This window comes from Schistocerca nitens, chromosome 3 (assembly GCF_023898315.1).
Source record: "Schistocerca nitens isolate TAMUIC-IGC-003100 chromosome 3, iqSchNite1.1, whole genome shotgun sequence".
In the NCBI taxonomy this organism is placed as follows: Eukaryota; Metazoa; Arthropoda; class Insecta; order Orthoptera; family Acrididae; genus Schistocerca; species Schistocerca nitens.
The window spans coordinates 194,160,320-194,187,633 of NC_064616.1; the positions used below are offsets into that span (position 1 = coordinate 194,160,320).

The 27,314-nt window shown below is 39.7% G+C and overlaps 1 protein-coding gene across 5 annotated transcripts in view; it reads left to right on the forward strand.

The window, feature by feature from the left end:
- The window catches only part of LOC126248141 (RNA-binding protein Ro60-like), a 139,012-nt gene that overhangs the window by 7,517 nt on the left and 104,181 nt on the right, over window positions 1-27,314 (forward strand). For all 5 annotated transcript variants that reach the window (XM_049948839.1, XM_049948840.1, XM_049948837.1 and 2 more), the window contains one exon: window positions 26,543-26,731. In XM_049948839.1, coding sequence (XP_049804796.1) covers window positions 26,543-26,731 — 189 coding nt within the window. The remainder of the gene's footprint in view (window positions 1-26,542; window positions 26,732-27,314) is intronic.

The following is a 27,314-nucleotide window of genomic DNA, read 5'->3' on the forward strand; positions in this document are numbered from 1 at the left end:
CTGGCCATCTATACAACACATTCATATTATTTTGCTCTGCTAGCAGTGCATCACTGAATTATACAGTGCTTGCTGGAATACCTACTTGATGAGGTTACCACATGCTCTGTAATTGAGTTGTTTGAGGGAGAAAATGGTAAAAGCCGAAATAGGATTTGGAGATACAGAGGTTTAAAGTTTGCAATTAATCCACAAATCTGAATAATTTTAATCTAACATCCATTTTGTGCTAGATAGGCTTTTGACATCTATAGTCTTCTATACAGACATAAAAAGAACAAGAAGCAGATAACACAAGAAATACACACATTGCTGTAGTGGAGATACCATTGTGTTACCCAAATCACATACATTGACAACAAAACACAATGACAGATAATCATATGAGAACATTTACACAGAGTTTCCAGAAGAATTAACTGTACAGCTTGTTGCTTGAAAGTACTTATCACTCTCATCACATGTGTGCCCATTGTCCAAATATTTTGGGTTTAGTGACAAGAAAAATCCATGATAAAAAGGAGGGATGTAATCTGAGAGGGACTGAATGGCAGCAGCTGGATGCAGCATATTTTAATCAAGAAGTGAGAACTAGGTTTTGCCTTCCATGTTTTCTGAAACTTAATTTGCTCCAGATTTCATGACAATGTCTCACTGATGAATAAAGAGGGTGGGTATATAGAAGTCAGCTGCATGCTTTCATTTGGGTGACAGCCACATCAATTCTGGACATCAGAGTCACCAATTTAACAGAATGTTTTGAATGTTTGCCTCACATTGCTTTCACCTGTTTTCTCAAATGATTTAAGGGGACAGTGGCAATTAGGTCCTACATCATTTTTATTAATAATTTTTCCACAATGAGATACTTATTCTTCATCTGTATTACACATCTTCTGCTTAAACTTCCATGTGCGGTGCATCTCAGCATTTTTCTAGAAGATCTCTTAGTCTGTTCTGTCCCTTCATGACAGGCAACTGAGACAGTGACGGACTGGTCGATATTAAAGCCAATTTGAAATCTTTTGCAGATTGTCATAATACCAACAAAGATTATTACTATTAATGTTATTATTATTATTATTATTATTACCTGTAAAAATATAAATGAACTATGCATATACACACATGATGAAACCTTCAACAACAGCCATTCAATAATAACCTCATATTTCATGCATTTCTGAAACATTATGGTATGTGCATGCACTTACCATTATCATCATGAAACATACTAAGTACAACAGATTTGCAAATTTACATACCTCTTGAGTCATCTCAGTGCCATTGGGATTGTACTCAGGATCCTGGTAAGAGACATGAGGACTGCTAAGAACATAATCCCTTTTTTTTTTTTTTTTTTTTTTTTTTTTTTTTTTTTTTTTTTTTGTGGTAACTCATCAAATGTGGCCATAATCTTGGAAAACATATGTGGGTCCCTCCTAGCACCAGCCATTTTGCCTGTAGGTTGCCATTGTGATTCTGCGGCAGGCAGCCATTGGCATTTAACATGAACCAACACCCAAACATCTATAGAGTGAAATTAGAACTTTCTCCTCATGTATTATACTCTTTTCTTCTTAGGTCGTGATGATTGCCCTATAACTCAAAAAACACAGCAATAGTGCTTAGCAGTTTTTGTAATGGCTGTCATGCTCTTTCCCGTAATCCCCAGCACCCCTTCCCCCCCCCCCCCTCCCAAATAAAAATATATGTTCTGTATTTGCATTCCCTACATCTACATCATCACTCTGCAATTCACAGTTAAGTACCTGGCAGACGGTTCATCAAACCACCTTCAGGCCTTCGTACCTTTCTGCTCTTGAACACCATGCAGGGAAAAAAGGAAAACACTTAAGTCTTTCCTTGCGAACTCTGATTTTTCTTATTTCATTATGATGATCATTTCTCCATATGTAAGTGTGCACCAACAAAATATTTTTACACTCTGAAGAGAAAGTTGGTCAGCAGCAAAAAATGCATTTGTTTTAATGATTGCCACCCCAATTCGCATATAATATCCAGACCACTCTCAACGCTATTTTGTCATAATACAAAATTACCTGCCCTTCTTTGAACGTTTTCGATGTCCTCCATCAGTCCTATCTGATGTGGATCCCACATCCCACAACAATACTCCAGAAGGACGGGCAAGTGTTGTGTAGGCAGTCTCTTTAGTAGACCTGTTGCATTTTCAAAATGTTCTGCCAATAAATCACAGCCTTTCATTTGCTTTCCCCAAAACGTTATTTGTATAATTATTCCAATTTAAATGTTTCATAATCGTAATCCGTAAGTATTTAGTTGAGCTTACAGCCTACAGATTTGTGTGATTTATCATGTAACTGAAACTTAGTGGATTCCTTTTTGTACTCATGTGGATGATTTCACACTTTTTGTTACTACAGATTTCACATCACCACCTAGTGCTACTCTTAGATAATTAAATAATCTGACAAGCTTTCATAATTTACCATTAATATTTAATCATATATTAGTGGTTTCCCTGTCTTGTTTATGTGCACAATCCTACAGTCATCCACATTTAGAAAGGGCTGTCATTTAATGCACCAACTGGAAATACTGCCAGTCGTTTTGTATTCTATTAGTATCATCCAGCAATGACACTTTTTTTTTTTTTTTTGCAGTGAGCAGAATTATCAGTGAACAGTTGCTATCTTAATCTTATCCAGTTATTTATTTTATTGTACCAGTACTTGTACTGATAATGTAAGCAGTTGTGTTATGCTACCAGGCCCCCCAACCCCCACCCCCCCCTCCCACCCCCAAACCACCCCCGCCTATCCATTCCATGGGTACACTGTTTTTATTTCTTTGATTGCTGCTAGTTTCAGGGTCACAGCCTCATTCTTAAGTACTGATTCACGTTCATATCAGCCAACCTGCTCATGTTAGTCTGTGTGTGTAACATCTGTCTGCAGACTTATTTTAAATGTGGGCAGTACTGTTGCCTGATTGCATTGTGATGGCTTGGCTCATTTGAATGAGATTGAACATGTGAATGGGGCTGTGACACCAAAATTAGGAGTTGATAAAGAAATAAAATGAAAGTGTAGTTGTGGAACAGTTATTTTCAGGAGAAAATCACCAATGGACCCCCACACTAGAAATTCTTATAACATACTGATCTATATTAGTAAATGGCTAATTCAGTTCATGGCATGTGATCTCAGTTGTTTGTTGCTATCTAATGGCTTCCAGGGGTAACAAGAAATTTAAATTTCGATATTTCATATTATAACCAAGTGAATTAAAATCAAAATTGCTCTCATAACCTATAATCTTATGCTAAAGATTTAATGCAGTGACAGATATTGTGGTTACAAACTGTGTGTGTGTGTGTGTGTGTGTGTGTGTGTGTGTGTGTGTCACATACTACTACTACTACTACTACTACTGTGACTACCATTGACAGACAGAGCAAGGAGGACATCAAAAGCAGACTAGCACTGGCAAAAAGGGTATTCCTGGCTAAGAGAAGTCTACTAGTATCAAACATAGGTCTTAATGTGAGGAAGAAATTTCTGAAAATGTACATTTGGAGCACAGCGTTGTACGGTAGTGAAACACGGACTGTGGAAAAACCAGAACAGAAGAGAATTGAAGCATTTGCAATGTGGTGCTACAGACGAATGTTGAATATTAGGTGGACTGATAAGGAAAGGAATGAGGAAGTTCTGCACTGAATCAGAGAGGAAAGGAATATGTGTAAAACACTGACAAGGAGAAGGGACAGGATGATAGGACAGCTCCTAAGACATCAGGGAATGACTTCCATGGTACTAGAAGGGAGCTATAGAGGGCAAAAACTGTAGAAGAAGACAGAGACTGGAATACATCCAGCAAATAAATTGAGGATGTAGGTTGCTACTCTGAGATGAGGAGGTTGGCACAGGAGAGGAATTCATGGCAGGCTGCATCAAACCAGTCGGAAGACTGATGACTGAACAAAATCCACACATACCAATGAATGTTCCTGCAAAATTACATCGTTGCAAGGCTTAGAGTTCAGGAGATACTATGTCATAAAGATCAAGATGTATGAAAAACTAACTTTTGCCTAAAATGGAGCTTAAATTACCCAGCCTTTATTCATCCAGTGTTTTGTAATGAGGGCACTTAGGTACTACCAGCAAACTTTTCCTCACTTACATGCTTAACATAAAATATTTTAACATATTCTTCCATTTGACTGACAAAGTCTTCCATTTGTAGGGTGTGCGGCCATCCAACCTTGGCATATAGTAATTCCCTGGATCGCTAAAAACTTTGATGTTTTTCGAGTCATCCTCATCAGGGAATTGTTGCAAAATTTACACAAAAGACAAGTTAGGAAAGCTAATACATAATAATTACAAGCCCAGTGTAACATCAGGAACAGAAGTACATGCTCAGTACAAGTACTTACAATATGCTTAGAAAAAAATGGAAATGAACATTTGGCGTCATGACCAGGAGGCCCCTTGTGGGGCTGGTCTGGCTGCCTTGGTGCAGGTCTTATTACATTCGACACCATATTGGGTGACCTGCGCGCCATATGGGGATGAAATGATGATGAAGACAACACAACACTCAGTCCCTGAGCAGAGAAAGTCTCCGACCCAGCCAGGAATCGAACCCGGGCCCGTAGGACGGCAATCCGTCATGCTGTTTAATTACTTGGAGGAGGGAGGGGGGAGAGGTGTGCAGGAAACGAGGCAGGGATTGGGTAGGTATGGAGAACCAAGGAATTTGAAGAAAGGGCAGCATGGAGGGATGGAGGGAAACAAAGAAGGAAGGGGGGGGGGGAGCAAATGTTGCTCCAATTGTACATTTTCAGCATTTTCACTAACTTTGTATAACAAACATAATGACATTAAAATTACATTATAACAGAAATGATGACAGTCTCTCTCTCTCTCCCTCCCTCCCTCCCTCCCTCCCTCCCTCCCTCCCTCCCTCCCTCCCTCCCTCCCTCCCCCCTCCCTCTCCCCCCTCTCCCCCCTCCCCCCCTCCCCCCTCCCCCCCTCCTCCTCTCCCCCACCCAGTACATTATCATGTTTCGAAGTAGACCATAATGCTGAAACCTCTTGAATGTGTTTACAAGTATAAAAGTATCATTAAAGCACATTACTGGTGGGGAAGGGTGAAGACCTGTAAGGGGGAATGGAAAGTGGAATATGCAAATACATAACATTTTTCAAATACAATTTGGCACTAAATAACATTACTCAAATATATATTATTTAAAGAGGAAACATTTTATGCATGACCCAGATATGAGAGGAAAGAAATGTATACAACGTTCCTCTTCAAATAGTGTGTGTATGAATAATGTTGTGTAGTTGCTTGTTGTATTTTAATATTGTCATGTATTTGCATATTGCTCAATTAACTTTTCATTTCACCATCCTTCTCTTCCCCACATCCCTCTCCCACCTCCTTCCTAGTAATATGCTCTGACAATCCTATACTTGTAAACATATTCATGAGGTTTTGACATAATTGTCCACTTTAGAACAGAGTGTTGTAATGTAAAAAAAAGTCATTATGTGCTAATATAATTTGAAATATCATTATGTGTATTATACCAAAAGAATGCGAATAGATACTACTAGAGTAACATTTCCCCTCCCCTCTTTGTTCCCTTCCGTACCTTCATGCCACCCTTCCCTCTGCCCCCAACTCATTCAACATCTGTCCCCTTCCATGCCCTCACCTTGTAATATGCTTTAATGACACTGTTATACTTGTGGACATATTGAAGAGGTTTCAGCATAATGATCTACTTTGAAAGATAATAATGTACTGGTGGTGGGGGGGGGGTGGGGGGGGAGAGAGAGAGAGAGAGAGAGAGAGAGAACTGTCGTCACTTCTGTTACAATGTAATTTTAATGTCATTATGTTTGTTATATGAAGCTAGTGAAAATGTACCATTGGAGCAACATTTCCTACTCCCTCCCCCCTTTCCTTCCTTGTTCTCCCCCCTATCCCTTCATGCTGCCCTTCCTTCCAGTTCCTTAGTTTTCCGCCCCTCCACAACCCCTGCCCGTTTCCCTTTACACCTCCCTCCCCCCCCCCCCTTCAAGTAATTCAACATGACTCATGAATCCACCTGCCCCCTAGCCTGCCCTTGCCCTCCTCCTCACCCTGACAGCCACTCCCCCTTGTTCCTATCCATCCCCTGTCCACTCTTGACACAGTAGAAAAATTACTGTTTTGTGATAGCTTTTTGTTTTTGATATGACCAATCTGTGGCCTCAGTAGATTGAAGCTCGCTTGCTTTGTTTGGAAAACTGTAACTAAAAACTTGTAATGTCTTTCTTTATAATCGTTGCAATGCTTTCTCGCTGGAGGGAATATTTGAACATTGTGCCTAGCTGCGCAATGTGCTGTATGATCTTTATATATGTCCCACGACTGGTTTTGACTCACAACATATTCTGTGTTTTATTTTTTCATTGACAATATGATACTTGACTAGAAGAAGGGATCGGTTGGTAGGACATGTTCTGAGGCATCAAGGGATCACTAATTTAGTATTGGAGGGCAGCGTGGAGGATAAAAATAGTAGAGGGAGACCAAGAGATGAATACACTAAGCAGATTCAGAAGGATGTAGGCTGCAGTACGTACTGGGAGATGAAACAGCTTGCACAGGATAGAGTATCAAGGAGAGCTGCATCAAACCAGTCTCAGGACTGAAGACCACAACAACAACAACAACATGATACTTATTGTAAACAAAAAATCCAGATGTAATGTTGTAGGGATGTTTACATTGTTTTGTGTGTTATAAAAGCTTTGTCTTGGTTTGTCTTGATCTTTGACATCACCACCATCTGCCACCAAGCTGATATAATACACTCCTAGAGTCTGTTGTCTTCAGTCTGGCATTCAAAGTTTCCAAATAACATTTTTTGCAACTACACATAATGGCAGTTAAAGATGGAATTGTACATTTTCCTTTTATTGCTACTGGGAGCTCCAATGTTAGGCGGGTGATGGAGCCCCTTAGGGATATGGCAGCTAAGGACGGGAAGAAAGCCAATGTGCACTCCGAGTGCATACTGGGGAGAGTCATCCAAGATGTGGAAAGGGTCCTTCCAGATGCCATGAAGGGTACAGGGTGCAGCTAACTGCAGGTGGTGGTGGCTCATGTCTGCACTAATGACGTGTGTCGCTATGGATCGGAAGAGATTCTCTCTGGTTTCCGGCGGCTATCTGAGTTGGTGAAGACTGCCAGTCTTGCTAGCAAAGGCAGAGCTCGCCATCTTCAACATTGTCGACAGGACCGATTGTGGACCTTTGGTACGGAGCCGAGTGGAGGGTCTGAATCGGGGCTCAGACGGTTCTGCGACCGTGTAGGCTGCAGATTCCTTGGCTTGCACCATAGGGTGGTGGTGTTTCGGGTTCTGCTAAATAGGTCAGGTGTCTACTACTCACAGTAGGCGGCTACACGGATAGCAGTGGCTGTGTGGCGTGGACTGGGTGATTTTTTTAGCTTAGACAGTCTCGGGAAAGATCAAAAAGGGCTCCAGTCTCAAAGGGTATAGGACAAAGAAACGACGAGAATCGACCAAGCAGTAGTCGGTATTGTAGTTGTAAATTGTTGTAGCTGTGTTGGAAAAGTACCAGAGCTTCAAGCGCTGATAAAAATCACTGGCACTGAAATCGTTTTAGGAGTAGAAAGCTGGCTAAAGCCAGAGATAAATTCTGCCGAAATTTTACAGAGGCGCAAACTGTGTTCCGAAAGGATAGATTAAATAAAGTAGGTGGTGGTGTGTTTGTGTCTATTGGTAGTAGTTTATCTTGTAGTGAAGTTGAAATAGGTAGTTCCTGCGAATTACTATGGGTAGAGGTTATACTTAACAGCTGTACCAAAATAATAATTGGCTCCTTCTACCGACCCCCTGACTCAGATGATATAATAGCTGAACGGTTCAAAGAAAACTTGAATCTCATTACAAATAAGTACCCCACTCATAGAGTTATAATCGGTGGAGACTTCAATCTATCCTCAATTTGTTGGCGAAAATACATGTTCAAAGCCAGTGGTAGACAGAAAACATCTTCCGAAATTGTACTAAATGCTTTCTCTGAGAATTACTTTGAGCAGTTAGTTCTTGAGCCCACACAAATTGTAAATGGTTGCGAAAACACACTTGACCTCTTAGCCGCAAATAATCTTGATCTAATAGAGATTGTCATGACGGATACAGGGATTAGTGAACACAAGGTCATTGTAGTGAGGCTCAAAACCGTATCAACCAAAACCACTAAAAATAAATGCAGAATATATCTATTTAAAACAGCAGATAAAAATTTGCTTGATGCCTTCCTAAGAGAGTGTCTCAATTCCTTCCAACTAATTATGTAAGTGTAGACCAGATATGGCTCAAATTCAAAGATGCAGTATCAACAGCAATAGATTCATTCATACCACGTAAGTTAATGAGAGACGGGACTGATCCACCATGGTACACAAAACATGTCAGAAGCAACGAAAAAAGCATGCCAAATTCAGAAGAATGCAAAATCCCCAAGACTGCCTTAGTTTCACGGAAGCTCAAAATTTAGTGCGGACATCAATTCGAGATGCTTTTAAGTTTCCACAATGAAACATTGTCTCAAAATATGGTAGAAAACCCAAAGAAATTCTGGTTGTATGTAAAGTACACTAGTGGCAAAAAAACAGTCAATACCATCATTGCGCAATTGCGATGGAAATGTTACCGATGATGGTGCCACTAAAGTGGAGTTACTAAATACAGTTTTCCGCAATTCCTTCACAAAAGAAGATGAAGTAAATGTTCCAGAATTCAAAATCAGAACAGCTGTTAGCATGAGTGACATAACATCTTAGGTGTTGCAAAACAACTCAAATCACTTAATAAAGGCAAGTCTTCCGGTACAGATGGTATATCAAACAGGCTCCTTTCAGAGTATGCAGACACAATAGCGCCTTTCTTAGCAATCATGTACAACCGCTCACTTGACAAAAGGTCTGTTCCTAAAGACTGGAAAGTAGCACAGGTCACATCAATATTCAAGAAAGGAAATAGGAGTAACCCATTGAATTACAGACCCATATCACACCTCAACTTGCAGTAGGATTTTGGAGCATATACTGTACTCGAACATTATGAATCACCGTGAAGAAAATGACGTATTGATGCATAACCAACACAGATTCAGAAAATATTGTTCTTGTGCAACACAGCTAGTTCTTTATTCCTATGAAGTAATGAGTGCTGTCGACAAGGGATCTCAGATCGATTCCATATTCCTAGATTTCCAGAAGTTTTTTGATACCGTTCCTCACAAGCGACTGTTAATCAAATTGTGTGCATGTGGTGTATTGTCTCAGTTGTGTGACTGGATTCATGATTTCCTCTCAGAGAGGTTACAGTTCGTAGTGATAGACGGTAAATCATCGAGTAGAACAGAAGTGATATCTAGCGTTGCACAAGGTAGTGTCATAGGTCCTCTGCTGTTCCTGATTTACATAAATGAACTAGGTGATAATCTGAGCAGCCCCCTTAGATTGTTTGCAGATGACGCTGTAATTTACCATCTAGTAAAATCATCAGATGGTAAATTCCAATTACAAAATGATCTAGAGCGAATTTCTGTATTGTGCGAAAAGTGGCAATTAGCACTAAACAAAGAAAAGTGTGAGGTCATCCACATGGGTACAAAAAGAAATCCAATAAATGTTGGGTATACAATAATTCGCACAAATCTAAGGCCTGTCAATTTGACTAAATACTTAGGAATTACAATTACGAGCAACTTAAATTGGAAAGACCACATAGATAATATTGTAGGGAAGACAAAACAAAGACTGGGCTTTGTTGGCAGGACACTTAAAAGATGCGACAAACCCACTAAAGAGACACTTGTCCGTCCTCTGCTGGAATATTGCTGCATTGTGTGGGATCCTTACCAGGTAGGATTGACGGAGGACATCGAAAAAGTGCAAAGAAGGGCAGCTCGTTTCATGTTATTGCACAATAGGGGTGAGAGTGTCACTGATATGATACGCGAGTTGAGGTGGCAGTCACTGAAACAAAGGCGGTTTCCTTTGCGGCGAGATCTATTTACGAAATTTCAATCACCAACTTTCTCTTCCGAATGCAAAAATATTTTGTTGACACCCACCTACGTAGGGAGAAATGATCATAAGAGAAATCAGAGCTCTAACGGAAAGGTTTAGGTGTTCCTTTTTCCCACACGCCATTCGAGAGTGGGATGGCAGAGAAGTGGTATTACCTTTTCTAATTTGTGTTTTGTGTAAACTATGCCACATTTGTCATATGATGATGATGATGATGATGATGAGGATGATGACTCAAAACAGATCACAAATAAAGTTCTTAGTGATCAAGCATTTCCATGGAATTGCTACATGCCATTTAACATATTAACTCGTTGGTAAAATAATCAGACGTTCGAGCTGTTGTATACATGGGAGTTCAATTCTTTAAAGAAACAGGTTTTACTGATCATGATCTATTATTGAACCAGTCACATATGGATGAAGATCCTCTGTATGATTGTATTTCGGTTATTAGGCAAATGCCTTTCTGGAATCTAGGAAGACAGAATCTACCGTTTGCAATATATCGCATATGGAAAAAGAAAGCATTCTTTCACACAAGTTGTTTTTCTAGAAACTGCGTATTCTTTCAAAGATGCTCCTTTGATTGAGGATTGTCGTTATGTTAGAGATTTTATGCCGTGGGATTCTGCAATAGACAGATGATGATGATTTTGTTGTCTGTAATAGCACACTTCAATTCTTTGACACTTTGTCTACAGAAGGGAACTTCTGCCTGTACACTAGTAAATTCATATGGTGACATGTACTATTGGGAGTTTGTTGGATTATATCCACTAAAATGCTCTGTAGATGGCTATTTATAGCTGAAATCTATATATGCAAGAAGAATAAAAGAACCAATGTGATTGCAACTGATTTATGTATTCATATCCTTCCTTATTTATGGAGGGTGCTAATTCTGCAGCATAATCAAAAGAAATCTACAAGCCTTATTAGCTTTTTGTAGTCTGAATATTTTTTTTAGTTACATGAATGCTTGTTTCTATATCTCTCACTTTTGAGTTTATGGTCCAGTAAAACACTGTTTTTGTAATAGTATCCTGTTGTGTGAATGAATTTTTAATGTAAAATTTAATATTTTACTTTCTGTCTGTTGTCATTAGTCTTTCTTCCCAGGCGCTAGATTTATTTCTGTTGTTGTGCCTCTCACATATGCTAGTGCAGTACATTTATTGAGCAATTCTAAATTTCATTATGATTTGGATTTCACATTCAATTGTAGCCAGTGCAAAGATCAGAGAAATGCATGTGCTTACCTTTCTGACAGTCTTTTTTTCTAGAGTAGTCCTATGATATGCCAGCCAATCATTGGTTTAATGACACGTTTTCTTCAGTGTGGTATTGGTTTGTTTTAAACAGTGTCAAGAGGCTAGTCAGTCATCTCCAGTATGAGCTTCATAATGATTTGTAAGTTGACATCTTTATCACAGTTAGATACGAAGTATAATACAGAGTTTGGGGAAAACTCTACTAACATATTGTGCATTCTGTAGCTACAGGGGGGAAAAAAGATTAGGGAGGTATATGATGCAGATACACTAAGCACCAGCCTAGAAGATGAAGAGACAGCTGCACAGGAGGGAAGAGTGGAGCTGGAAGTAGACAATGAAACCAATGAGGCAAGAAAACCAACACTACAAGAGGTCTCCCAGGCTGTGCACAAGTCAAAAAACAATCGAGCCCCTGGGGAAGACAGCATAATTGCTGAATTAATAAAAACTGGTGGTGAGGCTGTAATAAAGGAACTGCACAAATTAATATCAGATATATGGGAAACAGAAACTATGCTAGATAATTGGAAAATTGGAATAATAGTCCCCATTTATAAGAAAGGGGACAGAACAGCATGTGAAAACTATAGAGGTGTAACACTCCTAAGTACAGCTTATAAGATCTTCACAAGTATATTAAACGAAAGGATACGGAAGTGTGCAGAAGGCATACTAGGGGAATATCAGTGTGGCTTTCGACCGGGCAGAGGAACAACTGATCAAATATTTGTGATAAGGCAAATGATGGAAAAGTTCTATGAATATGATATAGATCTGCATTTCTTATTCATCGATTTCAAACAAGCCTTTGACAGCATAAATCGGCAAGAACTATACAGAGTACTGAAAGAAGTTGGTATATGTGCTAAATTAATAAGACTAATCAGAATGACAATGACAGAGACAAGAGCAAAAGTAAAGGTCCTTAGCAGAACAAGTGAAAGCTTTGACTTTAATAAAGGTGTGAAGCAAGGGGATAGTCTCTCCACTGTCCTATTCAACATTGCCCTGCATAGTGCAGTAAATAAAATCAACAAAAGAGGCACCATATTTATGAAAACTAGCCACCAGATATGTGCATACGCTGATGACATTGCTATAGTAGGAAGAAATACTAATACACTCCTAGAAACATACCGGGCAATGGAAACAGAAGCCTTAAAAATTGGCCTCATAGTAAATGTAAACAAAACAAAATATATGGTAATGTCACAATCTGAGGCCAGAAGAACCCCTAAAAACCTAAACATCAATGGGAAATGCTTCAATGGAGTGTCCTGTTTTAACTACTTGGGAGCCCTAATAACAAATGATAACAGTATTGGAAAGGCTATAAGGGAAAGAATACAAGCAGGAAACAGAGCTTACTTTGCAAATATGCAGCTTTTCAAAAGTAGCCTTGTTACAAGAAAAACTAAATTGCTAATATATAATTCCCTAGTCTGCCCAGTTATCACATATGGCTCAGAGGTATGGACGTTGACACAACACGATAAAAATGCTCTAAGAAGCATTGAGCGGAAAATACTACGCAAAATCTATGGGCCAATAAGGGAGGAAGAAGGCTGGAGAATACGCTGTTGTTGTTGTTGTGGTCTTCAGTCCTGAGACTGGTTTGATGCAGCTCTCCATGCTACTCTATCCTGTGCAAGCTTCTTCATCTCCCAGTACCTACTGCAACCTACATCCTTCTGAATCTGCTTAGTGTATTCATCTCTTGGTCTCCCTCTACGATTTTTACCCTCCACGCTGCCCTCCAATGCTAAATTTGTGATCCCTTGATGCCTCAAAACATGTCCTACCAACCGATCCCTTCTTCTAGTCAAGTTGTGCCACAAACTCCTCTTCTCCCCAATCCTATTCAATACCTCCTCATTAGTTACGTGATCTACCCACCTTATCTTCAGCATTCTTCTGTAGCACCACATTTCGAAAGCTTCTATTCTCTTCTTGTCCAAACTAGTTATCGTCCATGTCTCACTTCCATACATGGCTACACTCCATACAAATACTTTCAGAAACGACTTCCTGACACCTAAATCTATACTCGATGTTAACAAATTTCTCTTCTTGAGAAACGCTTTCCTTGCCATTGCCAGTCTACATTTTATATCCTCTCTACTTCGACCATCATTGGTTATTTTACTCCCTAAATAGCAAAACTCCTTTACTACTTTAAGTGTCTCATTTCCTAATCTAATTCCCTCAGCATCACCCGACTTAATTTGACTACATTCCATTATCCTCGTTTTGCTTTTGTTGATGTTCATCTTATATCCTCCTTTCAAGACACTGTCCATTCCGTTCAACTGCTCTTCCAAGTCCTTTGCTGTCTCTGACAGAATTACAATGTCATCGGCGAACCTCAAAGTTTTTACTTCTTCTCCATGAATTTTAATACCTACTCCAAATTTTTCTTTTGTTTCCGTTACTGCTTGCTCAATATACAGATTGAATAACATCGGGGAGAGGCTACAACCCTGTCTCACTCCTTTCCCAACCACTGCTTCCCTTTCATGCCCCTCGACTCTTATAACTGCCATCTGGTTTCTGTACAAATTGTAAATAGCCTTTCGCTCCCTGTATTTTACCCCTGCCACCTTCAGAATTTGAAAGAGAGTATTCCAGTCAACATTGTCAAAAGCTTTCTCTAAGTCTACAAATGCTAGAAACGTAGGTTTGCCTTTTCTTAATCTTTCTTCCAAGATAAGTCGTAAGGTCAGTATTGCCTCACGTGTTCCAACATTTCTACGGAATCCAAACTGATCTTCCCCGAGGTCGGCTTCTACCAGTTTTTCCATTCGTCTGTAAAGAATTCGCGTTAGTATTTTGCAGCTGTGACTTATTAAACTGATAGTTCGGTAATTTTCACATCTGTCAACACCTGCTTTCTTTGGGATTGGAATTATTATATTCTTCTTGAAGTCTGAGGGTATTTCGCCTGTCTCATACATCGTGCTCACCAGATGGTAGAGTTTTGTCATGACTGGTTCTCCCGAGGCCATCAGTAGTTCTAGTGGAATGTTGTCTACTCCCGGGGCCTTGTTTCGACTCAGGTCTTTCAGTGCTCTGTCAAACTCTCCACGCAGTATCTTATCTCCCATTTCGTCTTCATCTACATCCTCTTCCATTTCCATAATATTGTCCTCAAGTACATCTCCCTTGTATAAACCCTCTATATACTCCTTCCACCTTTCTGCCTTCCCTTCTTTGCTTAGAACTGGGTTTCCATCTGAGCTCTTGATACTCATACAAGTGGTTCTCTTCTCTGCAAAGGTCTCTTTAATTTTCCTGTAGGCAGTATCTATCTTACCCCTAGTGAGACAAGCCTCTACATCGTTACATTTGTCCTCTAGCCACCCCTGCTTAGCCATTTTGCACTTCCTGTCGATTTCATTTTTGAGACGTTTGTATTCATTTTTGCCTGCTTCATTTACTGCATTTTTATATTTTCTCCTTTCATCAATTAAATTCAATATTTCTTCTGTTACCCAAGGATTTCTATTAGCCCTCGTCTTTTTACCTACTTGATCGTCTGCTGCCTTCACCACTTCATCCCTCAGAGCTACCCATTCTTCTTCTACTGTATTTCTTTCCCTCATTCCTGTCAATTGTTCCCTTATGCTCTCCCTGAAACTCTCTACAACCTCTGGTTCTTTCAGTTTATCCAGGTCCCATCTCCTTAAATTCCCACCTTTTTGCAGTTTCTTCAGTTTCAATCTGCAGTTCATAACCAGTAGATTGTGGTCAGAATCCACATCTGCCCCTGGAAATGTCTTACAATTTAAAACCTGGTTCCTAAATCTCTGTCTTACCATTATATAATCTATCTGAAACCTGTCAGTATCTCCTGGCTTCTTCCATGTATACAGCCTCCTTTCATGATTCTTGAACCAAGTGTTAGCTATGATTAAGTTATGCTCTGTGCAAAATTCTACAAGGCGGCTTCCTCTTTCATTCCTTCCCCCCAATCCATATTCACCTACTATGTTTCCTTCTCTCCCTTTTCCTACTGACGAATTCCAGTCACCCATGACTATTAAATTTTCGTCTCCCTTCACTACCTGAATAATTTCTTTTATCTCGTCATACATTTCATCTATTTCTTCATCACCTGCAGAGCTAGTTGGCATATAAACTTGTACTACTGTAGTAGGCATGGGCTTTGTGTCTATCTTGGCCACAATAATGCGTTCACTATGCTGTTTGTAGTAGCTAACCCGCACTCCTATTTTTTTATTCATTATTAAACCTACTCCTGCATTACCCCTATTTGATTTTGTACTTATAACCCTGTAATCACCTGACCAAAAGTCTTGTTCCTCCTGCCACCGAACTTCGCTAATTCCCACTATATCTAACTTTAACCTATCCATTTCCCTTTTCAAATTTTCTAACCTACCTGCCCGATTAAGTGATCTGACATTCCACGCTCCGATCCGTAGAACGCCAGTTTTCTTTCTCCTGATAATGACGTCCTCTTGAGGAGTCCCCGCCCGGAGATCCGAATGGGGGACTATTTTACCTCCGGAATATTTTACCCAAGAGGACGCCATCATCATTTAATCATACAGTAGAGCTGCATGTCCTCGGGAAAAATTACGGCTGTAGTTTCCCCTTGCTTTCAGCCGTTCGCAGTACCAGCACAGCAAGGCCGTTTTGGTTAATGTTACAAGGCCAGATCAGTCAATCATCCCGACTGTTGCCCCTGCAACTACTGAAAAGGCTGCTGCCCCTCTTCAGGAACCACATGTTTGTCTGGCCTCTCAACAGAGACTCCTCCGTTGTGGTTGCACCTACGGTACGGCCACCTGTATCGCTGAGGCACGCAAGCCTCCCCACCAACGGCAAGGTCCATGGTTCATGGGGGGGGGGGGGGGGAGAATACGCTACAATGCTGAATTACAGGAGTTAATACAAGGCAGGGACATAGTAAAATTTGTTAAATCACAGCGAATACGATGGCTAGGACACTTGGAGAGAATGGCAGAGGATAGAATTCCAAAGAAAATGATGAAAGGTATGATCCATTCAGTTAGGCGAAAAGGGAGACCTAGAAGAAGATGGATCGATGAGGTAATAATGGATATCAGCAATATGGGAGTCCGGGGGTGGAAAAAAGCAGCAAATAACCGAGAAGTGTGGAGGAAGATTGTTGAAGAAGCCAAGGCTCACCAAGGGCTGTAGAGCTACTGAAGAAGAAGGTATATGATGCACAGTCAAAGGAACCACACTCCTAATTATTGAAAAACTTACAACTATTGACAGACCTCGCACCACCCCAGAATGTGGTGATGAAAAGCTACAATAAATTAAAAGGCAAGAGAATTTTAAACATGAAACCAAGTTCATTGAAAATAAAACACTACACAACACCTTGCTTCATAGTTAGTTATTTGTATATTCCAGGGATCATAATTGCAACCCATTACTATGATATGGAAAGAGTTCATTTTACATATTCTCAGTGGAAAATATGACAAAATGCTGACAGTTTGCACGATTTGTGAAGGTTTTGTAATTTTTTAATAATTTTTTTTTTTGCATGCATACAGTGCCGTATCTGTATTAAATGATCTTAAAAAGCATGTGCACACGCTCTCTCTCTCTCTCTCTCTCTCTCTCTCTCTAACACTGATGTTAAAGTACTGGTGCTTCTCGTTTGCTGTAGTTTTATGCCAAAGAAGCTCTAATCAAGCTCAGTAAAGTTGTTCTGTCTGAAGATTGGCCTTGTACACCACAGAACTTTATTAGGCTCGGTGTTATTGGATGTGGTATACTCTTACTTCCTTCCAACTTTTGAACTGACCTACCCAGCCAGTTATGTAGGGTCTCTGTCCTAAAAGTTGGTAGGTGCATTTCCTCTGGTGTTTCAGTAGGTATTTGTGATGTAATTTGGGCAATGTGTAGCTGGAGTCAGTTCAAACAAATACTGCTCATCACATTTTTCATGCAACGCAAAGCGTCGGTTCATTTACTGTTCCAAAGAAAATTATTTTCAAAGCAAAATTTTACATGCTTACTCAATAGGAAAGTCTTAAATTAGTCCAGTGCTATTTTCGTGTTAGCGATGTGTATGAACAGCGACAGTAACCTTAAGTAAGAATAACCAGTTCTTCAGCAGTGACTGAGCAGTGCTGCTGCATGGTGAGAAGTCAGGGCAGTGCTGTTGCTGCTGGGGTGCTGATTATTCTGTGTTTTACTGTCACTGTACATACATATTGATGAATATCACACTAGACTAATTTGAGGCTGCTCTGTTGAATAGGCATCTAAAATTCCACTTTAAAAATAGTTTTGTTCATAACTGGAAACAAATTGACACTGAGTCGACACTGCACATCTCATGAGAGATGTGGTGAGCAATATTTGTTTTGGCTAACTCCAGCTACACACTGCTAAAACACCAGAGAAAATGAGCCTGACAATTCTTAGGAGAGAGACCCTGTATACCTGGTCGAGATAATCACCTTCTTTCATATTCCATATCACAATATAAAGTATATAGTTTTCTTTTCTGGTGTTGCTCATGACTTGGTGCAAGCCTTTCAGGTGACACCACGCACTTGTCTTGTCAGCTGTCTTAACTTTAACTGTACCCTGCATGTAATTTACGTAAGCTACAAAGATGAAGGCATTAAATTTTAGATGATATTACAAAGTTGGAACCAAATTTGAGTCCAAATCTGAAGGCAGGGTCACAGTGAAGTTCAACACTTAGAACCAGAAGTATGTATATTATTGACAAATATACAGCTGGAACAGAACTGATCTTGTATGCAAAGAATGCAGCTATTTATACAAGCACTAAATGGATGATAGTATTTATACAACCATCGAATATTGGTGATATACAAACATTACAAATGTTAGAGATTTCAAGAATCCTCCAGAAATAATAAATACGAAATAGTGACTAATTGCTGGTGATCAGGTTTGAACTGACATACAACACACCAGTCAACGATGCTAACCATTGCACCCCACTGCCTGCACGAGAGCTCACTGCATTGCTCCCTCTACTGGAGAAACAGCGACCCGCTGTTTCAGAAGTTCTCTTTGGAGCCAACTACATCATCCTGAATTTAGATAGTCAGTGGTCCTCTGTTTGGTAACACTGGTGGATCCCTGTATTCTGGTTTTGTGGTTATATCATCTTAAATATGATGAACGTCAAAAGTAGCCTCTCCTGGCAAAGCTTCACATCTGTCAAGTGGGTATTCAGTTTACTTGAACCTCCCATTGTTGATATGTGCCTCTGGGCTGTAGCAGGGTCATGGACATTAGCTAGACCCAGGGTGCTCCATGCTGCCTTCTGTGACATCACTGGTGCCCACTTCAATGGCATTTATGGTAATTCTTTTGTTGCACACCCACCGCACCTGCTTCAACCTCCTGATGACCAGACCCCAAGCCGTGCTTAGCTGTAGGCCATCACCATTGTTGAGGGTGTTGTCACAAATTTTTATCTTGAGCACTTGTTTGATTATGCAGTGCCAGAAACTACTAGTCCGTGTGATAATTGATATCTCTTCAAATGCAATAAGACGTCTGATTTCTAGAGCATGGTCCGCTACCACTGATTTTTCAGGGTACTGAAGGTGAAAGCTTCTCATGTTCTACACAGTGCTGTTCTATAATATGCGCAGTCTGTCCAACATAAAACTGTTGGCACCCATATGGTATTTTTATACTCCTGATATTCTGAGGCCTACATTCTCTTTCACAGGCCTCATAAGTTGTTGAATTTTTGTTGTAGTCCTGAATACAGAATTGATTTTATGCATCTTTAAGAGCCGGCTAATCTTTCCTGTTACTGAGCCATAGAACAGCAAAAACACAAGCGTCTGAGTCCTTCTTGGGGTCCTTCTGCTTCTGTGTTTTCAGAGAGATGGCTTATGAAATCTGGTGGTTACCGTAGCCATTTTCCTGGAATACTTTCCGTAAGTGGCTTAGTTCTGTCAGCAGGTTTTCAGCATCTGAGATGGGTTCTGCTTGATGTACCAAGGTCCTTAGAACAGAAACTTTCCGCGACTGATGGTGATAGCTGTTAACGTGCGGATATCACTTTGTGTGGGTGGGTATCTGGTGAACACTGTGACTGAGATGCCCATTTGCTTTACATCAGATGAGGTGGTCAAGGAAAGGAAAGGCACCACCAGTCTCTACCTCCATTATAAATTTAATGTTGTTATGGATATTGTTGATGGCATCCAAGAATTCTCCCAGTTTTTCACATCCATGAGACCAGACGATGTGCATGTCATCGACATAACAATAAAAGTAGGCTTTGCAGGAGCCATGACCAGGGCGATATCCTCAAAGTGCTCCATAAACAGGTTGGCCATAACTGGAGCTATTGGGCTCCCAATTAAGACACCATCTGTCTGATTCATCGTTCATTGTCTGGCATCATGGACACGAAAAACTGGGAGAATTCTTGGGTCACATCAACAATATACATAACAACATTAAGTTCACCATGGAAGTAGAGACCGATGGTGCCTTGCTTTTCCTTAATGTCCTTATATGCCATAAAGCAAATGGGTTTCTGAGCCACAGTGTTAACCAGAAACCACCTGCACAAACCAATATCTACATGCTAACAGCTATCACCATCCATCACAGAAAGGTTCTGTTCTGAGGACCTTGGTGCATTGAATAGAAGCCGTCTCAGATGCTGAAAACCTGTCAAAGGAATTGAGTCACTTAGGGAAAGTATTCAAGAAAAATGGCTACAACAGCTGCCAGATTTTGCAAGCCATCTTTCTGAAAGCATGGAAGCAGAAGGACCCAGAGGAGGACTCAAATGAGCTTATGTTTTTGCCTTTCTATGGCTCGGTAACAAAAAAGATTAGTTAGCTCCTAAAGAGGAATAAAATAAATTCTGTCTTCAGGGCTCCAACAAAAATTCGACAACTCATGAGGCCTGTGAAAACGATGTATCCCTCAGAGTATGTATGAAATTCACATGGGTGTTGCAGTTTTATGTTGGACAGACCGTGCATATTATTAAACAGCACTGTGTAGAACACTAGATGCTTTCACCTTCAGTACCCTGAGAAATCAACGGTAACGGAGTATGCTCTAGAAAATGGACATCTTGTTGTATCTGAAGAGATATCAGTTATTACGTGGACTAGTTGTTTCTGGGACTGCGTAATTAAACAAGTGCTTGACATAAAAATTTATGACAACACCCTCAATAATAACTATGGCCTACAGCTAAGTGCAGCTTGGGACCTGGCCATCGGAAAGTTGAAGCAGGTGTGGTGGGCGCGCAACAAAAACATTACCCTATATGGCATTGGAGCGGGCACCAGTGACATCATAGAAGGCAGTGTGGCTACATAAGGACAGTAGCAGCAACCAAAAAACAGTATCCACTTGACAATGGCTGAGGAGTACTCAGGCAGAAACTCATGCATTTTAAACTTCTTGATGTGGCTGGAAGCTTGAGAGACTTTTATCAGCACATCTTCCGCAAAACTGTGCATTCAACAATTATTTTTATTTCATATTTATCATTTCTGGAAGGTTCTTGAAATGCCTTACATTTGTATATCTGGAATATTCAGTGGTTGTATGTTGTATGAATACAAGCACTACGTCATTCCTAAGGTCTATATAGTCAGGAAACAGATGGATTCCAGAAGAGGAGTAAGTGAGCTGCATATCAGGCATCAAAGAGTATTTTCCAGGATCCAACAAAATGTCTGAAAGGATTCGACGCAGTTGCCAAGTACAGCAGTTGGGATGAGACGATGTGTTTGGCAGTGTATACTTTCACTTGGAGAGCACAGACCAGTATTGCTTAGAGAATAACAAAGAGCAGCTCAGGCAAATTCAAGGCCAATTTGGAGAAAACATTTACTGGCAATCAACAGCAAGTCCACTTAGCACAAGAGCAAGTGAAGAACACAGCCCAATGTCATGGTAAAATTTCATAGTTATACATACAGAATGTTTTGGATCTTTACAACATTGTGAATCCGAATATTACAGAAGCTATCAGAACCTCACATTTAATTAAGAGTTGTAGAAGACATGTAAAGGGTGTCATTATAACAGAAGAGTTCATTAAGTGGTGCGGACGCATTGAGAAAATGAACCACAAATGAGTCAGATGAAGGAGTTATAATTGACTCCCAAAAGTGGTACCTACGGCAGTTGTGGCCACAATTATCAATTATAGCTTGACACCTTAGCCCTCTCTCCAGTAAATCATCCCTGTTTCAAACCTCTAAATATCGTTTGACCCACTTCGCAATGAATGTCTTTGAATTTCTAAGAACTTTAGCAGCAGCTCCATATGAAAGCTTTGATCCCTTTGGATGATTTACAAGAAACACTGCCTCGTGATGCTTCAGATATTTTGCACTCATTTTAAACTGCAATCGACAAAACAAAATATTCAACTCTGACACTGTTTATCTATACACTGTGCAAAATCGCATTGATTACAGACCCGAGACCACTACCAGAGGTATTGACACTTCCTTGTGGAGCTGACTGTATGTGGCCAACTCAGACTTACACCACTACTGTCAAACAACCACCCATAATCCATCCAATGTACGTACAAGGAGCTTTTCCATGGAGTAAAATCCCCTGCAGAAGAGCAGACTTTGAAGTATAAAGTACAACAACATGCTAGTTTATTTTCACTGTGGATGCCTTGGACTCATTGTGTGCTGTTACAGAGAAAGATGGCTATTATGCTGCAATATGTCAACTATCACAATAGTCCTGTTCACTCCAGTGAATTGTAGATGATTATAATAGACCTGTGGGATGGAGCTGATCGCAGTACCCTGGAGGTGGTCACTCCCCAAGACTGTTGTCATTCCCCATCACCATGCAGAGGTACCAGCAGCATGTCTAGCCACCGAATTCAGGAAGCAATTCTAAGTGAAGCAACCAGCAATGGAGGTTAGGCCACCACAAGTGAAAATCCTCCATAAACAACAGTTACCGAGGTGACAGGGAATTTCATCAATGGCCAACCACTCCTGGTGCTAATTGACCCACAGGCTTCATTTTGTGTAATATCAAATATTTATCATCACCAGCTAAAGAAGACTGTGTTTCAGAATACAAAAGCAATTATGTTGAAGGTAGCGAATGGCAAATACGTTCAGCCAACGGGAACATATATTGCAAAAATAACTGTCAGTGACAGAAGAAAGCCCTTCAGATTTGTCATTTTAACAGAATGTAGTCATGATATCATTATCTCATGCAACTTCTTGCAGGAATCTCAAGCAAAACATGGACTGTGGAAGGTCAGAGTTCCAGATTTACAAAGTTATTTCAACAAACCAACGTAATAAAGATTTTACTGGGTGATTGTTTGCCGTTGAAGATGTTGTTATCCCGCCGTCATTAACAAGACAAGTTTCAGTCATCAGTCATGATGCACAGTTAAACTGTGAAGCTTTCATCAATTTCAAAAAGCTACTCTGGCTCACAAAAGAAATCTATATTCCAGTGACAGTCGTAGGCATTGTTGGTGGTTGGGTTTGAGCTGGCGACCTGCAGCACACCAGCCAGCGACACTAACTGCTACACCACATTGTGTACACCAGAGGTCATAGCAATATAACATTTGGCTCCTTACAGTGAAATTAAGGCCACAGTGTCATAGATCCAATAATTCGCCCTTGCCATAGATTGATGTGTTGTACTTGGATATTATAGCAGTTACTGTTTGTTCTATAGAACTAAATGGACTTGGCAAACATAATGAAAAAGTAGTTTAGATTGTTCTCTTCTGAATCCTGAAAGTCCATTTTGATTGTAATGAATGGAAGAACTTTTAAGTTTCCACCTTTTGTAATTACAATTACACATAAAGCAAAAGTTGCTGAGCCAAACAATTTGGACAATTGAGTAATCTAAAAGCAGCTGCTGTAAAGAGCTTAGTGTTGGATCCCTGCAAAAGAATGTATTTTACATGTTGTTATGCCCAATTAAAGTGCTTTCATGATTTGAATGCAATACTCACAGTCATAAAAGTATTTATCGATTTAATTTGTTACAGAGGTCTAAGTCTAGAGGGAAATATGGAGAACAGTACAGCAGAAAGGATTTGGAAGAAGCTGTATGAATGGTGTTAAAGGATGGCTGGTCAGTTTACAGACACAGTAAAGATTTTGGCATACTTAACAACACCATAAAGGATAGACTAAGAGTTTGTGCTGATCCTGCATACTGCGCTGTCTTGAAAAAGGGCACTCCTTCTTTTTAACAAAGGAAGAGGAAACTAAATTGGTGAAGAATGCAATTGAAATGCAAGAACTGGGCTTCGGATTGTCGGCGAGTGATATGTGTTATTACGCTCACAAATTAGCATCAAAGAGACCTCAAGGGAACCTATTTGGGGAAGAAAGACACAAGGCAGGATGGAACTGATGGAGTTCATTTGAGAAACTGTATGGCTTATGTTTACATCAGCCAGAAAATCTATCATATCAGAGGGCCACAGCTTCGAATCATTCTAATTTGAACAATTTTTATGATGTGCTAAGTTCTGTGTATGGGAAAACAGGGCTGTGGACGAAGCCAAAGCTAATTTGGAATCTAGATGAAATGGGATTTCCTATGGTGAATAAGCTGAGCTAAATTGTTTCACCAAAAGGAGCAGAACATTTCCACCAGCAGACGACTACTGAAAAGGGGGAGACCACAACGGTTGTGATTGCTGCCAATGCTATAGAACAAACAGTGCCGCTTATGTTTATTTCCAAGGGGATTCGTGTCACTTGGAGCTTGAAGGAAAATGCTCCTCCACTGAGCCAGGCAGCAGTGTCAAAAAATGGCTGGATAAATTTGGAAATTTTCTTGGAGTTCTTGAAGCACTTCATTAACCACATTCCTCCCACTCATTTCTAGCCATGTCTCTCCAGAAGCTCTAAAATTCAGACAAGAAATTGGCATTATTTTTGTTACCTTTCCATGACATACTTCTCAGATTTTACAGCCATGCGATGTGCCCATGTTTGGTCCTCTAAAAAAGGCTTGAAAAAGGAATGTGAGAGACTTTATGAAAACTTCTTGTTACAGGCCTACAAGGACAGACTTTTACCATCTGTTCAAGAAGTCCATGGACAAAACTATAGCTCCAGCCACCATCAAGAGTGATTTTCCCAAAATTGGAATTTTTCCCATGAATAGAGATGCCATTCCGGATGTTGCTTTGAAGGTTTCCCAAGTTCAAGAGACCATTAATGATGTGCAAGTAGAGCTACCTGAAAGAACAGTAGATGGATGCATATCAGCAGAGGAAGAAGGAGGTGTTAATAATGTGCCCTGTGAGATAGAAAGGTCAACAGATCAAACTGAAAATATCCAGGAGGAAATTAACAGGCCTCTTCCAAAATCCGTAAAATCATGGAAAAAGAGAAAACGTGCAGCTGCTTCAACCAGAGTTATTGCTGATAAAGGCATGTTGGTTGCAACAGGCCTAAAGACTCCAGAAAAAAGGGAATCAGATTGAGAAAAGTCCAAATAAAAGGGGAATTTTTCAGCAGAGAAGCAACAAGGAAAAGTGAGCACCTCAAAAACTAGAATGGGAAAACAGCAAGCATGTGCACAAGTAGTGTCTTCAACAAGATGATGTATGCCTGTACGGAGAAGATTAATAAGAAATGTAGGAAAGGATGGCAATATTTGTTCGTCACGTAGTTGAAATTACGAAGATGATAATGATGGCCAAGAGTGGATTTGTTGTTGAAGTGCGAGTGCTGATTTCATCAGTCTTACCAAAGACTGAAAGAGTACAGTTCACAATACCGTTCATGCACTGAGGCTGATTCTGATTAACTAGAATCACATTTCAGATTTTAAGAACTAACTTCAATTACATTTCCGATTTTAAGGTTTTGTATGGCTGCAGTAATTAATTTTGTTAATTTTATTATTCACTTTTATGTTAAATTATGTAATTAATTAACAACATTACCTTTGATTACATCACTTATAATACTTTGGTGATAGTGAATACAGTACATGTGAAGTATATGAAGTTTTTGTTTACATTAAATGATGTTCTAAAGATACAAAAGTTTTTTTTAGAATTATAACTGCTACTGTGAAATTACTCAAGTGGTCTTGCAAAATTGCCTGAGTTCTTATTAATACAGTAAATTAGCACTATTTTCATAAAGCTTTTTTTGTATCTGAAATTCAGCTTTCAATACTTAACATTTATACCAACGAATTATACTACTTTAACTTATCATTTGATACAAAAATTCCATTTTTAATATATTTCTTTTAAATACTAGAGACAAAAAACCTTAATACTGTGAAATTAGCCGAGTTTGCCCTAATCTAAATATGGTATAGCTGAAAGTGAAATGATACTACAATGGACACTGTAAAACAGTGCTACAAAGATTGAACTGAAGGAGAAATCAACTCTGACAGGGCACAAATTGTGGAACAAAACATTCCTCTCTCTGCAAGGAATCTGTACTATTATGTGATGTTGAGCCATCATATGGTAAACATATAGAATGAAATTGGAATTGTAGCCAGTCACAGTTCAATCACTTCAACAAAGTTAGATCTGTTGCATGAATCCTGGCACAAGGTCAACAATAAGGCAAATGATGAAGTTAAAACACAGTGTTATGCAGTAAACTACTTCCTGTCATGTGGTATATCCATGTCTCGTGCCCAGAATCAATCTGCTTCATCTGGAGGAGGAGGAGGAGGAGGAGGAGGAGGAGGAGGGGGTGGGGGTGTGTGGGGTGGTGTGTGTGTGTGGGGGTGGGGGGGGGGTTGGATCGACTAAAAATCTGCAATGCATCATCAGTTAGATTTGTGCAGGATACAACTAATAGAGAGCATGCTATCTTTTCATGCAAAAATTGTTTATCTATATCTTGCCAGGCAAATGCTGTGATGATTCATTCAACAAGGCTGTACTGAATTCCCCCCCCCCCACCCCCCCATTCTTGTCTATCTCAGTAGTACAGCCTATCTAATTACAGCACACAATTGAAGTATTATGTTCTACTCTCTTCTACCCACATGAAGAATTTTCTTTAACTTTCAAGTTCATCGATATTCAAGTTTTTTCCATAAATTTAAGTCCATTGTTTGGCTGTTAGACTAAAAAAAAACTCTCTGTGTTCAAGGAAATGGCGGTATCAGCGGAAACACGACTGAAAAGGTTCTTACACTATGGATCTGAACTTCCATGTTATGAAGCTGGTGCATGGAAAATAAATATTGCCTCCCCAAACTATGAAGCAGTGGAACTGACATCAGTTGATTCTCTAATTTCTGAAGGGAAAGGAAATGATGTAGTAAAACACATAATTGAGGTAAGAAGAATAATTTGTGGAAGTTGAAATTAATTTGTATTAATGTTTACATCATGTTAGTGGTTCCTGTGCTAAAATATCTATGGAAATAAGGTGAAGGAATGAATATGTAAGGAGGAATAATGAAGGATTAAGAAAAAATATTGATATTTTAGATGACTGATCAGAGCAGGGTATGTTGGTTAGCATGTTCATAGCTGTTGTTTCATTCTGTTCTTTTTCAGTCTTGTCTTCATATCTCCTTCCTTTTTATCCAACTTTTTTCCAACTTGTTTCACATTTTATTCAGCATCATTATTGCATGGGCAGAAATAATTAAGTCTTGTAAACAATGCCAAAGACACAGACACACTTCACTCATCTTGTTAGAGATGTGACTATTCACGTGAGCTCGGTTTCACTTCTCCTAATTTGACTATCTAGTTTTCAAGAATATGGAGGCAATTGTTAGTTGACTTCACTCACAGTCAACTCAGGTGCTAATATAAGATGTGTTAAGTCAGTTCCAGAGAACTATGGAAGGAAATGAAACTTCCTGGTGGGTTAAAACTATGTGTCAGACGAAGACTCAAACTCAGGACCT